This window comes from Rhinopithecus roxellana, chromosome 18, assembly GCF_007565055.1.
Source record: "Rhinopithecus roxellana isolate Shanxi Qingling chromosome 18, ASM756505v1, whole genome shotgun sequence".
Taxonomy (NCBI): Eukaryota; Metazoa; Chordata; class Mammalia; order Primates; family Cercopithecidae; genus Rhinopithecus; species Rhinopithecus roxellana.
In genome coordinates, this window is record NC_044566.1 from 5,554,127 (window position 1) to 5,569,548 (window position 15,422).

The 15,422-nt window shown below is 48.4% G+C and overlaps 1 protein-coding gene across 10 annotated transcripts in view; it reads left to right on the forward strand.

The window, feature by feature from the left end:
* The window catches only part of ATP11A (ATPase phospholipid transporting 11A), a 185,047-nt gene that overhangs the window by 105,701 nt on the left and 63,924 nt on the right, over positions 1–15,422 (forward strand). For all 10 annotated transcript variants that reach the window (XM_010360082.2, XM_010360083.2, XM_010360084.2 and 7 more), the window contains exons 3-6: positions 2,852–2,941; positions 4,087–4,167; positions 8,488–8,595; positions 14,587–14,715. In XM_010360082.2, coding sequence (XP_010358384.1) covers positions 2,852–2,941; positions 4,087–4,167; positions 8,488–8,595; positions 14,587–14,715 — 408 coding nt within the window. The remainder of the gene's footprint in view (positions 1–2,851; positions 2,942–4,086; positions 4,168–8,487; positions 8,596–14,586; positions 14,716–15,422) is intronic.

The window sequence follows — 15,422 nt, forward strand, 5'->3', positions numbered from 1 at the left end:
TACAAGGTCTAGGTAAGGAAAACGACAAAACTGTAGTGAAATTAAAGAAGATTGAAGTCAATGGAGAGATGTTCCATCTTCACGGATGGGAAAACTCCGTGTTTTTTAGATGTCAGTTCTTCCCACTTTGACCTGTAGATTCAATACAATCCTAATCAAATTCCCAGCAAGTTACTTTGTAGCTACCAACAAACTGATTCTACATTTATGTGGAAAGGCAAAAGACCCAGAATAGCCTCGCAGTATTGAAGAACCAAGTTAGAGAACTGACACTAGCCAACTTTAGGACTTACTGTAAAACTGTAGTAATCCAGACAGTGTGGTGTTGCTGTAAGAATAGACAAATAGATCAATGAAACATCGTAGAGCGCCTGGGAGTTGACCTACCTAGTAAATCCACCCAGAGAGTCAACCCATCCACTCAGATAGTCAACCCATCCACCCAGATGGTCAACCCATCTTTGACAAAGGAGCAAAGGCAATTCAGGGCAGACAGAGAAGCACTATTTCTTTTCAACAGATAGTTCTAGAAAAACGACATGCAAAAAAAAAAAAAAAAACACCAAACAAAAAACAACCAGCAACTGTGACTATAGACAGTGATCATGCACAGTTCAAGAAAATTAACTCAAAATGAGTCATAGACCTAAATGTAAAATGTATAACAATGAAACTCATAGAAATGTAGGAGAAAGTCTAGGTGACCTTGGGTTTGGCAACAAATTTTTGGATGTAACACCAGAAACACTCTTCATGAAAGGAAAATTGGTAAGTTGGACTTCATGAAGATTAAAAACTTATGCTTTGCAAAATACAGTTAAGAAAATTAAAATATGAGCCACTGACTAGGAGAACAGATTTGCAAAACACGTATCTGATAAAAACCTGGTATCAAACAACACATGGAAAACAAACGTGTTTGGATGGGTAGGGTGGGATGAGCTAGGGAGGACCTGGAAACTTAGTTTCTTTTTTAAAACTCTAGAGACACTCCTGGAGCACCCCTTGCCCTTTTCCTGAGAAGGGAACTGAAAATACGGCCATAGTTGTCATGAACTTGGGGGAACCACTACTCGGTTTTTACCCTCATTAAGGAACTTTGTTATGAAAGATAAAATCACTTTGTAAATGTGAGTTAGAGTAGAAAATGAAAATTCCTTATATACTCTCTAAGCCACTGGAAACTTGAGGCAGAGAAGTTTTAAAAGACACACGTGGATTTCCTCTGAAATATTTGTAAATAGCAAATTCAGAATATGTTGATTAGTTTAGGACCATACCAGGCTTTAGTTGTTACATTGAATTGCAAATAACTTATGTTCATGAGCTTAGAATTCAAGAAGTTCTTGGTGTGAGAATTTGACAACTACTTCTGGCTTCCCGGAGCCAGAACCCACCTGGGAATGGGGTTTTGAAGTAAGCACCGTTGCAGAGACACAGACGGCAGAGGCTGCAGCGCAGGCTGGGAGAGTTCCTTCAGGTTTCGGTAGACTGTCTTCATTATGGCCTAAAAACATGTCAGATGAAATTTTAGAAACTATTTCCAAACTCAGTGAAGGTTTGTGACATCTGGGACATTGTTTTCAACACAGAAGTTGAGTGAAACTGCTACAGAGGCAAAATGAGAAGTGTGGAGAGGAGAGGCTGTGGTGACTGGGCACTCCCCTCCTTCCCTCCTTCCCTCCTTCCCTCCTTTCCTCCTTCCGTCCCCTCCTTTTCCTCCTTCCTTCCTTTTCCTCCTTCCGTCCCCTCCTTTTCCTCCTTCCCTCCTTTTCCTCCTTCCGTCCCCTCCTTTTCCTCCTTCCTTCCCCTCCTTTTCCTCCTTCCGTCCCCTCCTTTTCCTCCTTCCTTCCCCTCCTTTTCCTCCTTCCTTCCCCTCCTTTTCCTCCTTCTGTCCCCTCCCTTTCCTCCTTTCTTCCCCTCCTTCCCCTCCCTACCCTCCTTCCCTCATTCCCCTCCTTTCCTCCCTCCCCTCCCTGCCCTCCTTCCCCTCCCTGCCCTCCTTCCCCTCCCTGCCCTCCTTCCCCTCCCTGCCCTCCTTCCCCTCCCTGCCCTCCTTCCCCTCCTTGCCCTCCTTCCCTTCCTTTTCCTTCTTCCTTCCCCTCCTTCTCTCCTTCCCCTCCTTTTCCTCCTTTTCCTCCTTTCTTCCCCTCCTTTTCCTCCTTCCTTTTCCTCCTTCCTTCTCCTCTTTCCCCTCCTTCCCTCCTTCCCCTCCCTTCCCTCCCTGCCCTCCTTACCCTCCTTACCCTCCTTTTCCTCCTTTCTTCCCCTCCTTCCCTCGTTCCCCTCCTTCCCTCCTTCACTTCACTCCCCCGACATCCCCTCCCTGCCCTCCTTTGCTTCCTTTTCCTCTCCTTCCCCCTGAGGCCTCAAAGCCCTTGTGCCTGGGCTGTGGACAAGAAATACCCCTGCCTCAGAAGCTGCCTGGAGCTGGGTGAAGACTTCCATACAGCTCGCTGTCATCGCCTGTCATGCTGTCATCGCCTGTCATGCTGTCACTCAGAGGAGAGATCATGCAGAAATTACTGAAGTAAAATGCTAATGTGTTCAGTTAATGATCACAGGTTTACGTTTTATAAAAGACATCTCAATAATCAAACTGTTGTTGAGCTACCTTGCGTTTTATCTTGAATTCTTTGGAGTTAGGTAATTTACATACGTGTTTCAGAGTACACACTTGATTTCAGCCGTCTTAGCTGTCAACAAACACTCTAAATTATGAATTACGAGTTTTATATCTAAAGCTAAACATTTTGTGCTGTAAAATCCAGTGCTACTTACTATGCCTAGAGTAACACTATGAGAGTAAAATCTGATCTAAATGATGGATGTTTGTTTTTCTTTTATGCAGTACACATTTTGGAACTTTATACCCAAGAATTTATTTGAACAATTCAGAAGAGTAGCCAACTTTTATTTCCTTATCATATTTCTGGTGCAGGTAAGGCTGGTCATTGTTTTCCATCTCATCAAATATAAATCTAAATAAGTGACATTTTGTTCTCAGGTAACTGCCACACGGCTAATGAAAGCGCAAGGGCGTGGTGCTCCTCACCTACCATTCATTTATTTATTTTCATAAGGAAGGACAAAACGTGTTGGTTCTGTGAGATCCACACAAGCTAAATTAGCACACACAACGCCACTTTGGGTTTAAGCTGGTGACTGCCTTTCCTGCCCCCTTCCTTCTAGTACCAGAGGGGAAGTCAGAGCTTTGTTACCTTTTGGACAAGTTCACAGCCAAGCTATGCATTGTTTCACTTACTTTACTCTTCATAAATGTGTGTGGATGTTCTAAAGAAAATCCAGGCCAGGCGCAGTGGCTCACGCCTGTAATCCCAGCACTCAGGGAGGATCACGAGGTCAAGAGATAGGGACCATCCTGACCAACATGGCGAAACCCCATCTCTACTAAAAATACAAAAATTAGCTGGGCGTGGTGGCGTGCGCCTGTAGTCACAGCTCTTCGGGAGACTGAGGCAGGAGAATCGCTTGGACCTAGGAGTGGGAGGTTGCAGTGAGCTGAGATCGTGCCTCTACATTCCAGCCTGGAGACAGAGTGAGACTCTGTCTCAAAAAAAAAAAAAAGAAAAGAAACTCCAAAGATAGTACACATGAAAAGAGAGTTTAAAGAAAAAAAGAGGGAAAAAATGTCTCGGGGTATGAGTTAGGGAGCAATGTGCCAAGTGTGTTTTAAGAACAGCCCTCTAATTTTTCTACATCATACAAAATACTATTGAAGGACTTTTAAAATTTTTCCAACATTATTCAAATCATGTAATTAAAATGTGACACTGAAGCCTAAGAATGAATGAACACAAGGTGTGCCCCGACTTCAGACTGTGTCTGCCACTCCCTGTGGTTTCCTTGAGCATGTTCCTTAATTTTAAAAAGGTGCCCTCATTTTAACAGTCAGTGAAATAGGATGATTGACTTGCTGTCTCCCGTGGTGGGCAGAGTCAGGTGCCAGCAAAGGGTTTAAATAAGTCAGAGCGAATAGGAAGTGCTGGCTCAGGGCAAACTAACCTGCCTAAAGTCAGTCATTTGCATTTTTGAAGATGATTTTACAATTCTGTCTTTCTGCAGTTGATCATTGATACACCCACAAGTCCAGTGACAAGCGGACTTCCACTCTTCTTCGTCATTACTGTCACGGCTATCAAACAGGTAAGCATTTTACAGACGAAAAAGCAGCAAGTCGCCGTCTTGGCCATGTGAATTGCCTTTCATTTGAAGCGAGGTGATTGGTTTGTTTCAGCTAGTTCATGGAAAATTCAGCCAAGTTCTAGAAATTCATTTTTATAACTGTGTTGATACTTGAAGCAAAATAAGAGATATTATGTCATTTCGTTGCTATTCTGTCGCCATGTGAATTTGAGAAGAAATCTATGGTTTTCACATCCCAGATCACCCAGGGGTGATCTGATTCAGATGAGTCACCTAACCTTTCCGCATCCTTGACTGTCTTGACCACCTCAGAACATGCTGTTCATGGACTCCGGCAAATGGGGTGGTGTTTCTTGTTTGTTTGTTGTTTGTTTTTCCTTCATAGCCCTGGTAAATAAAGCCAGTGACTAACATGGAGAAGAATACATCTCAGTTTTACTCTCCATGTATCCATTTTATCACCCCCAGATTTCCCGTACACATGTTCAGTCACTCCCCATTTTCTCCTCTCCGTCCCTGGCAGAGACTCATGTTTCTGTCACCGTAGAGTTGCCCGTTCTAAACATTTCATGCTCACGGCTCATGTGCGGTGTTTTGTGACTCGCTCTTTCACTTAGCACGATGTTTTCAAGGTTTCTCCGCATCTGAGCAGGCGTCAGTGCTTCGTTCCATCTGAGGAATGAGTCACGGTCCACCGCGCACCCCCAGTGTGTGGGTCACTTCCTCTGGATGGACATTTGGGGTGTTTCCGCTTTTTGGCTGCTCTGAATCATGCTGCTGAGCACATTTGTGTTTCACACCCACCAGATCGGCTTTCAGATGTGCAAGTCTGGAGAGGGCGTGGCGAGGCAGGCACCACGGGCACCCGGCAGGAGCGTGGTGGAGGCACCAAGCACAGCAGGTGGCAACATCTGACACAGGCAGAGATGTGGACACACAGGGGCCGGTGCAGATGATAAACATGCAGCTGTGTAGTCAGTACCTGGGGCCTGTGTGTCTTCACTAGGCCAGAGCCGGCCGTGCCTACCAGGATACGTGGACTAGGATGTTCATGGTGGCTGTCATTGGTTAGCAAAGGACTCAGGCAGCCCAGGGTCCCCCGTAAGGAAATGGGCAGCTCCTCTCTGGGGCGGGGCAGGACACAGCACAGTAGCCAAGACGAACTGCGCTGCCTGGAAAACAACATGAGGGAAACTCATGCTTCCCAAGGACTCACTGCCCGTGACTCAGGCAGTTTAGCCCCTACGTGGGATAAGGCCTCACTCCGTGTCGGTGGCTCTTGCAAACTTCGACTTTAAGCAAGAGGACAGGTTTTCTCATCAACTTCACAAGGAAATGGTGCTGAAGGAAACGATGTTACTCGGGGACCTGCTCTGTGTCCTCGGGCCTAAAGTCGCAGTTTCCACGAACCCATCTTGGAGATGAGGTGAGGGCGTCCCATGCTGTCTGTGACACATCTGTGTGGTGGGAGCAGAGGCTGCAGACGTGAAGGAGACCCTGGAGCCCCTCGAGGGGAGCAGAGAGAAGGGGCTGAGGCTCCGGAGCTATGTCCTTCCCAGCCCGGCCCCGGCCCCGGCCCCAGGAGGCAGGCACAGCACTGTTCTTCAGCGTCCTCTACTCTGCATTTGTTAAAGATTCCATCCCTCCTGGGACCCCACTGAGCAGGAAACTCCTGAGGACTCCAGGAGCGTCCTGGAGGAGAGGAGAGCGTGGAGTAGGGAGGGCGGCTCTGAAGACGCAGCTGGGCCAGAGAGGCAGCAGCTGGGGAGCCCGAGCCCCCATGGATGCAGAGGCTGCTACTCTACACTGTGCAGACCATGGCCCCAGACAACATGCGGTGTCCTCGGCCCGGCTGCGTCCCCTCCCTGGCTGTGTCCCGTCCCTGGCTGTGTCCCGTCCCTGGCTGTGTCCCCTCTCATCAGCCTGGCTGTGTCCCTTCCCTGGCTGTGTCCCCTCCCATCCCAGGGCAGTGGGCGGGTGTTGTTGGGGGTGTTAAGAGGGGTCAGGGCAAGGTGGTGAATGAACAGAGCTGCAGGTCTGGGCCCCATCACCAGCACCCCTGCCCCTGGCCGGAGGGGTCTCTTCCTCTCCCGCGCGTCTTGCTACCCAGCCTTTACTCTGGGGACGGCCTCGCTTCCCCCACTGCTGGTCTGGACCTGTGTGCGCCAGACCGCCCCTGCCCCCTTGGCCTTCCCCCACTACTGACCTCCTTGTCCCTCTTCCTCGGGAACAGCATCTCTGTCCGCAGCCGCGACTTTCCCAAACGGCCTCCCCACACGCTTGCTCCAGCAGGGACGTTTGTGCTGGGGTCCCCATGCTCCCGGCCCCTCCTCGCTTGCCTTGGAAAGCCCCCTGCACTCACAGAGGCCTCCCTGATTTTCTCTTAGGTTCCCACCTCTCTTTTCACACCATCTCCCCGGTGTCTCACCTGGGCACTGACAGGCATCTCACTGCACCTGGCTCTGCCACTGCCATCGCCCAGGTCCTGCTAGAGCAGCCTTTCCCTGTGGCGCCCAGCCTCCCCTGCTGTGTGCAGGGCCCCTCCGATCAGCCGGTCACATGCATGGGCCTTCACGTGTCCCTCCGGTTCCAGCCAGGCTGGCCAGTGGGCAGTGCCAGCCCCGGGGGCTCCCTCACCGCTGGGCATTCCTGGGCAACCTCCTCTTTGGCGTCTTTCCGCAGCCTGGGCACTGGGCTTCTCGGGGGTACTGGGGGTCGTCACCTGCATTGAACTTGCAGTTATTCCTGTTTCTTCCCCACCGATCCTGAGAGCAGCAGCGCTGGGGACAAGGTCCTTTGTCTGTGGGACCCTGGTGCCTGGCACCTTCTGAGCATGCAGTTGGTGCTAAATAAGTGTGTTTAATGAACCCAGGGATCATCTACCCACTGCCACCTTCCAGGAAGACTGTTCTTCAATTTCCCCAGAAAGAATTTCAGCGATTTGGGAGGAATCTCTGAAAAACAATCAGATGCCACAGTGTCACAGTAATGGTCACGGCTGGAGAAAGCTCCGCATGTTTGGATATCCATGCGTCCCAGGCTTCTTAATTCTCCAGAAGCTGGAGGTTTTGGGTTACTTGTTAATGTTCCCTTTGGAAAAGATTCCAGTCACAGGGCCACTGATGCCGCCACGTGGCCCATAGGGAGGAGGCCCCCAGTGAGCCTCCTGCCCCACAGGCTCTCTCAACATACGTGCAGCGGGCCCATGGCATAGGCTTCCTGCCGCCATCCTGCATGGTTGTGTGTCTCAGCATACGTGCAGCGAGCCCGTGGCACAGGCTTCCTGCTGCCATCCTGCCTGGTTGTGTGTTGTGTGTGGCAGAGCTGTGTTCCCAGTCTTGGCGCTCATTAGATGCGGTGGACGCCTCTAGGCCCCTGGTGTGCAGTCTCTCACATGCTGGGGGTTGTTACTGAGGACGGCATTCCCCATCCTTATCTAAGGCACCTGGGCCCGGCAACACCAAACACAAAGGCATGTTCGTCATCCCAGGAATTGTCTGCATGCTGCATCTCCTATTGTTGCTGCTTTCAAGATACCACCTGACTGTCCAAGCAGAGGGTGTGCCTTGGTAGTTGGAATTGGAGTGCGGGTGTCTGCGCCTGTCAAAGGCATGCAGGTCTGGCAGCGCAGCCGGGGTCGGGGTTAGCTCAGGCTGCTTTTCCAGCAGGATGCTTGTGCGTGCACAGGAGTCACGATGCGATGTTTCCCACGTGGGTTACCCAGACGCAGAAACGCACGGAGAACCCTAAGGCTGCTGCAGGTGTCGCAGAGTGAGCCGGCGGTTCACCGAGAGTCTGGGCTGCCAGATCTCATAGCAGTCAGTTTTTAATGAAAGAGAAGAGTGGCCAGTGAGGTCTTTTCCAAGCAGAAGATCGACACTCAGCGGGTGGAAATGCACCTGGCCCCACTGGAGTCTTGAGGGCTTTTTGGTGTGGATGTGAAGAAACTGGAAGGCTTGCTCATCATTTCATTCAGACACTTCTTTTTTAGGAGTTTATCCTAAGGCCATGTCATGAATAGGCACAGAAAGTACAGTTATATCATACTTACACGGACTTCGATGAGCAGATCCAACGTCTTTGCAGTTCTACAGCTGCAGACATTTAAAGCAGCTCCCATTGCCATGGGAATATGCCAGTGCTCTGTTGAGGATACAAAGAATAGTGTGTGTAATGCATCCTGATTTTGAAAAAATACACCCCCACAGACTTGGATTATGCTTAGACATAATTAAACGCAAGCCTTCTGTCTCTCCCTCCCTTTCTCCTCCTTCCCTCTGTCTCCACTTCCTCTCTCCCTTCTTTGCTTCCTTTTTTTAGGGTTATGAAGACTGGCTTCGACATAAAGCGGACAATGCCATGAACCAGTGTCCTGTTCATTTCATTCAGCACGGCAAGCTCGTTCGGAAACAAAGTCGAAAGCTGCGAGTAAGTGACACCAGACACATTTACCCTGGTGAAGTCCAGTAACAGTTTAAAAAATAAGTTTTACCCAGATGCGGTGGCTTGCATCTCCAGTCCCAGCTACTCAGGAGGCTGAGGAGGGAGGATCGCTGAGCCTGGGAGTCGGAGGCCACTCAGCAGGCTTCCCCGTGCCTGTGAATAGCCACTGCTCTCCAGCCTGGGCAACCAAGAAAGACCCTGTCTCTCAAACATTTTTAAAATACAAATAATTTTTTTTAAAGTTTTTATTTTCTTTGACAAAACAGACAAAAAAAAAAAAGGCAAAAAAAAAGTGTTTTATTGGGTATAGGCCCAAGCTCTCTACTACATTTTTTTTTTTACCTTTAATTTTTATTTGTTTATGTCTTTTTAGAGCAGTTTTAGGTTCACAGCAGAATTGAGTGGGTGTACCCACTGCCCCTCTGCCCAACACACATGCACACACACGCACACACACGCACACACACACACCACAGCCTCCCCTCCGTCAGCATCCCACACCAGGATTGGTGGAATTTCATCCCCACACGCAGCCTCCCCTCCGTCAGCATCCCACACCAGGACTAGCGGAATTTAAAACCATTATCACTGCCCCCATCCCCACACACAAACTCCCTCCACCAGCATCCCACACCAGGATTAGTGGAATTTAAAATCATTGTGGGAACACACGAACCAATCAAGGCAGGGAAAGGTCGGAAACACTGTTTCTAAAATTTGTTTTAGAATAAAGTATAATATATCAGTATAAACTCAACTAGGTGGAAATTTATGAAAATTGGAGCAGAATACCTCATTGAAGATTGCATTTTTTAAAAATGTATTTATTTATTTTTTTAGAGACAGTTTTGCTCTGTCACCCAGGCTGGAGTACAGTGGCACAACCTCAGCTCACTGCAACCTCCACTCCCGGGTTCAAGCGATTCTTCTGTCTCAGCCTCCCCAGTAGCTGGGATGACAGGCGCCTGCCACCACGCCCGGCTAATTTTTGCATTTTTAGTAGAGACAGGGTCTTAACAAAATGTTGGCCAGGCTGGTCTCGATCTCGTGACCTCATGATCCTCCCGCCTTGGCCTCCCAAAGTGCTGGAATTACAGGCATGAGCCACTGCACCCAGCCAAAACATTTATTTTTTGTTGATATATACTAGTTGTAAATAGTTGGGGTCCATGTGATACTTTGATGCCTGCACACCAATGTTTAATGGTGAAGTTGGGGTAACCGGGCTGTCCGCCACCTCAAACATTGATTGTTTCTTTGTGTTGGGAATATTACAGTTCTTCTCGAAGGCTGCATTTTAAATCTGTTTCAAATGAATTATTCATGTAACTCATATCTCAATATATTTTAAAATATGTGTTTAAATTATTTAAATGAGATATTTTCAAACTTGTACTAGTCATTTGGAAGCACCTGTATAGGTAGAAACCATAAGTGTGGTTTTTCACATTTGTGTCGTGGTAGCGGTCAGCAGCCTGCTCCAGTCCCCCATCTGAGGTGGATCTAGGTGCCAGGCCCACGCCGGCCCCTTCCTGCCCCCGCTGGTCCTCGTGCACCCTGCCTGGCTCTTGCCAACTCCCATGCCTCCCTCCCTTCTGCAGCCCCACTGTTTCCTCTGGCTGTTTTCCCTGTCGAGCCTTAGGAGGTTTGGTGAGGGAGGCAGGGAGCACCCCACTGGGTCCCGTGCATGTGGAGAGCCAGGCGCATTCCAGAAACCTGGAGGGAGGAGGTCCTCCAAGCAGCCCGGCCAGCCTGGGATCAGTGAGCCTCTCCGGACAAGGCCGCAGCCACTCCCTGTCCAGTGGGATGGGACCCCGGAGGCGTTCAGAGGCCCTTCAGAGGAGCTGGCATCAACCACTAGCCCCCCCGCCTCACCTTGCTCTCGCTGTTCTGTGTATCACACACATCACCAAATGTACTTGTAAGCGTTTAAACATTTTCACTTATAAAGGTGCTATCCCGGTGTTTAAATGCTTCTGAGACAGCTTTTTCCATCAGTGAGTTCAGGTGAGTGAGGTTTCCCTAGGGGTCAGGGGTTCAGAGAGCAGATGGCCCCGGCCTGGGGAACAGCCACAAACTCCATGCCTGTGTCAGCAGGCGTCCGGTTCCAGGCCTTCAACGCCATTTCCTTTAACGATTATATTTCCCTTGCAAAGTCTTTCCTACTTGTAGCTAAAAATCTTTCTTAAAAAATAGACCTAAACAGTGTCTGCCCGCAGAAAACTGAATTTTTAATCTATTGGTCTCCTGTGGGAAATGCCTTCTCTGTATCCTGTGTGTTGTAACTGAGAGGATGCTAAACAGGCTACTCAGGACAAGAAAGAAAAGATCAGGCTTTTCCTGCAACGGCAGACATCCGGCTTCCATCGGTCGTAATGGCTCAGGCCTTTGAGGGTACTAGAGCGTCCTAGAAAAGCATTCCTTTAATTAGTTTTTCTTTTTTAATTAAACTTTTTATTTCAAGGTAATTACAGAGTCACATGTGGTCGTAAGAAATAAAACAGGGCGGGCGCGGTGGCTCAAGCCTGTAATCCCAGCACTTTGGGAGGCCGAGGCGGGTGGACCACGAGGTCAGGAGATCGAGACCATCCTGGCTAACATGGTGAAACCCCGTCTCTACTAAAAATACAAAAAATTAGCCGGGCGATGTGGCGGGCACCTGTAGTCCCAGCTACTTGGGAGGCTGAGGTGAGAGAATGGCGTGAACCCGGGAGGCGGAGCTTGCAGTGAGCTGAGATCCGGCCCCTACACTCCAGCCTGGGTGACAGAGCGAGACTCCGTCTCAAAAAAAAAAAAAAAAAAAAAAATACAAAAAACTAGCCGGGCGAGGTGGCGGGCGCCTGTAGTCCCAGCTACTCGGGAGGCTGAGGCAGGAGAATGGCGTGAACCCGGGAGGCGGAGCTTGCAGTGAGCTGAGATCCGGCCACTGCACTCCAGCCTGGGCGGCAGAGCGAGACTCTGTCTCAAAAAAAAAAAAAAAAAGAAAAGAAAGAAAACGGAGGCATCCTGTGTTCCCTTTGCCCTGATGTGTTGCCCAGCTCGAAGATTTAGTCATTTCAAGGATGTGATATAAAGAGAATCCTGCAGCCTGTTACCTTTTGGGGATGTCTGTTTTCAGGCAGTCTAATTCCCTCGGGATTCACAAAGTCTGTGCACCAGCTGTTCCTCCCCTTGTATTGCTAAGGAGCATTCCGTGATGTGGCATACTGCAGTTTCACCATATTCACAAGCTGAAGGGCTTTTCGACCTTTCTAGTTTAGGGCTGTTATCAAGAAAGCTGCTATGAATATTTGTGTGCAGGTTTTCTTGTGAATTCAGTTTTCATTTCTTTGACATAAAAGCTCAAGAGTTCAGTTGCTGGGTCATCTAACATATCCACTTTTGGTTTTGAAAGGAACTGCCAAACTGTTTTCCAGCATGGCTGTCCCATTTCATTCCCACCCACAACATTGCCAGCATCTTCACCAGCCCTGGGTGTTACTGCTGTTCCTGATGTCTCAGTGCAGCTTGAGTGTGTCCCCGATGGCTCTGTGGGACATCTTTTCACAATTGTTTGACATCTGTGTATCCTCGTCAGTAAAAACAACCCTTCATTGTCCTGGCTGGGCGCGGTGGCTCACGCCTGTAATCCCAGCACTTTGGGAGGCTGAGGCAGGCGGATCACAAGGTCAGGAGAGCGAGAACATCCTGGCTAACACGGTGAAACCCCGTCTCTACTAAAAATACAAAAAATTAGCCGGGTGAGGTGGCGGGCACCTGTAGTTCCAGCTACTCAGGAGGCTGAGGCAGGAGAATGGCGTGAACCCAGGAGGCGGAGCTTGCAGTGAGCCGAGATCCAGCCACTGCACTCCAGCCTGGGTGACAGAGCGAGACTCCGTCTCAAAAAAAAAAAAAAAATAAAACAAAAATAAGTAACTCTTCATGTCTTTTATCCATTTTTCTAGCTGGATTCTTTGAGCTTTTTACTGTTAAATGTTGAGAGGTCATATAGTCTAGATAGTAGTACTTTGTCAGGTATATGATTTTGAATACTCAGCAGGATATTTCACAAAGCCAACGTTTTTAATTTTGTTCAAGTCCAATTTCTTGATTTTTTTTCTTTTTTTAAAATTATTATTTCTTTTGAGACAGAGTCTTGCTCTTGTTGCCCAGGCTGGAGTGCAATGGCGTAATCTCAGCCCACTGCCACTTCCACCTCCCAGGTTCAAGCTATTCTCCTGCCTCAGCCTCCCAAGTAACTAGGATTACAGGTGTGCGCCACCACGCCTGCCTAATTTTTTAGTGTTAGTAGAGATGGTGTTTCACCATGTTGCCCAGGCTGGACTCGAACTCCTGGCCTCAAGTGATCTGCCTGCCTCGGCCTCCCAAAGTGCTGGGATTACAGGAGTGAGCCACTGCGCCCAGCCGAGTTTTTTTTTTTTTTTTCTGTTGCAGACTTTACGTTCAGTGTCCTGAATGAAGCATTCTTTGCCTGGTCCTGAGACCCAAAGACTTTCTCCCATCTTTCTTTCTAAGTGTTACAGTTTCATGTTTTACATTTTAGTTCATGATCCATTTTGAGATGATTTTTGTATAAGGTGTGAGGTTTCAGTCAGGTTTGTTTCTGTCCTTATTTAGCCTGTGGCTGTCCGATCACCCCTACAGCAGGGGTTGGCCAGTTGTCCCTCCGTGGTCCTCCACGGAGTGGCCCTTGCCTTCTGTCATGATCAGTTAAACACATTTGCGTGGGTCTGTTTCTGGTTCCCTGGTCTGTCCCATTGGTCTCCATCCCCATGCCCCACCAATCCCACACCGTTGGTCACTGTAGCTATCTCAGAAGCCCCGTATCAGGGATACATATTCATTCCTCCTCAGTCTTCTTTTTCAAGGTTGTTTTAGCTAATCTAGAGCCTGTGCCTTCCCATGTAAATTTTATAATTAGTTCATTTATGCCTATAAACATCCTTGCTGGGATTTCCATAGGGATTTTACTAAACCCATAGGTCCATTTGGGAAGAGTAACCTCTGCTTTTAAAGTCTCACAAATTCGCAGTGTGCTGTGACCATCACGCAGTGGTACAGAGAACTCTGTTTGCAGTGTAGACAGAAGCATGGTGATGCCTCGATCCTGGCATGCCTCCCGAGTGGCAGCGAGACTGGCTGGAGCCCTGCCGCCACTCACTCGAGGGTTCTGATGATCGTTCACCCTTCAGACACACAGCCGAGATCTGCGATGCCTTCCTCACCCTCCAGACACAGCCCAGGCCACTGTGATGCCTTCCAGACCCTTTAGACACACAGCCCAGGCCACTGTGATGCCTTCCAGACCCTCCAGACACACAGCCCAGGCCACTGTGATGCCTTCCAGACCCTCCAGACACACAGCCCAAACCACTGAGATGCCTTCCTCCCTGATGAAGTAAAATGGATACAGATACAAACTAGACCATCACCTTTCATTAAAAACCCACATGATGAACTTTCTGTAATTGATTTTTTACTTTAGTTTTTGAAACGTTGTTGCCACTTTTGCTTTATTTGTCCTCATGCTTTGATGATCTGGGCAGCGCCTTGGTTCTGTTGATCGGGAAACTCTCAGAACTCGAGTACCTGGTTCATAAAACGCCTAGATTTAGATCAAAGCTTCTCACAGGAGTACTTCCCACTTGGCCACGCTCATAGAACACTCCAACTCGTCTTCGTTGGTCTGAATCAAAGATAACCTTGTTACAGGTGTTTGTCTGTGTTTTTGCTGCGGAATATTTGATCGTGCTGTACTTTGCCACTACTTTGATCTGCAGTTAGAACATTGAAACCTGACCTGGTCTTTCCTTGGTCCCAGCAGAATGTCTGGCAAGAGTCTTTTCCTGGAACCACATCCACATCCCCGTATCTACCTGTGACTAGATGAGCAGCTTGAGGGAAGCAGGCCCACACGATGGGCGAGCTTTCACGGAGGGGCTTTCCATTGACCGTCCTTTCTGCTTTGTCCTGTAGGTTGGGGACATTGTCATGGTCAAGGAGGATGAGACCTTTCCCTGTGACTTGATCTTCCTTTCCAGCAACCGGGGAGATGGGACGTGCCACGTCACCACCGCCAGCTTGGACGGAGAATCCAGCCATAAAGTAAGGGGCCTTTCCGTTAGACTACAGGGCAGGGTCTTCCTGTCGTGCTTCCGAATATGCCTGTGTGGCCACAGAAACTAACATCCTGTTTGAAAAGTCCGTGTTTTCAGTGTATACAATGAAAACCTAGGGAGTTACGCCAGCCAAGTTTTTCCTCACTTTTCCTTCCTCCTATTTTCCACTTTTTTCTTTTTCCTTTTTAAAAATATATTGTGTATATTTGAGGTGTATATTATGATGTTATAAGGTACATATTTTTATAGAGAAATTGTTATTCGAGTTCAACACATTAACACATCCATATCTCACATGATTTCCCATTCTCTTCCCTGGCACCTGTGCAGGAGCAGCCATAACCTACTCGATGTGGCAAAACTCTAAGCCCAACATGCTCTTTTCCACTCAGTGCAGCAAAAACCCAGAGCCCAACACACTCTGGTCAGCTCTAGTCCTCGTGTTGTACGTTGGGTCTTTGGACAGTTCATCCTAAATATTGCTACCTTGTGTTCTTTGACTTACACCTCCCCATTTCTTTCCCACTTTTTCTTTCCACTCTCAGTGTCTGTAACAACCAATCACCTCAGGTTAACAGAAATAACTTCAGTATTAGCCTGTGTCAATTAGCTAATGTGTCAAATTCAGGATTTAATGAATAGATTGTTGGAATTTTAAGAATTTTCTTTCTACTAGTTAAAATTAATGTGAAA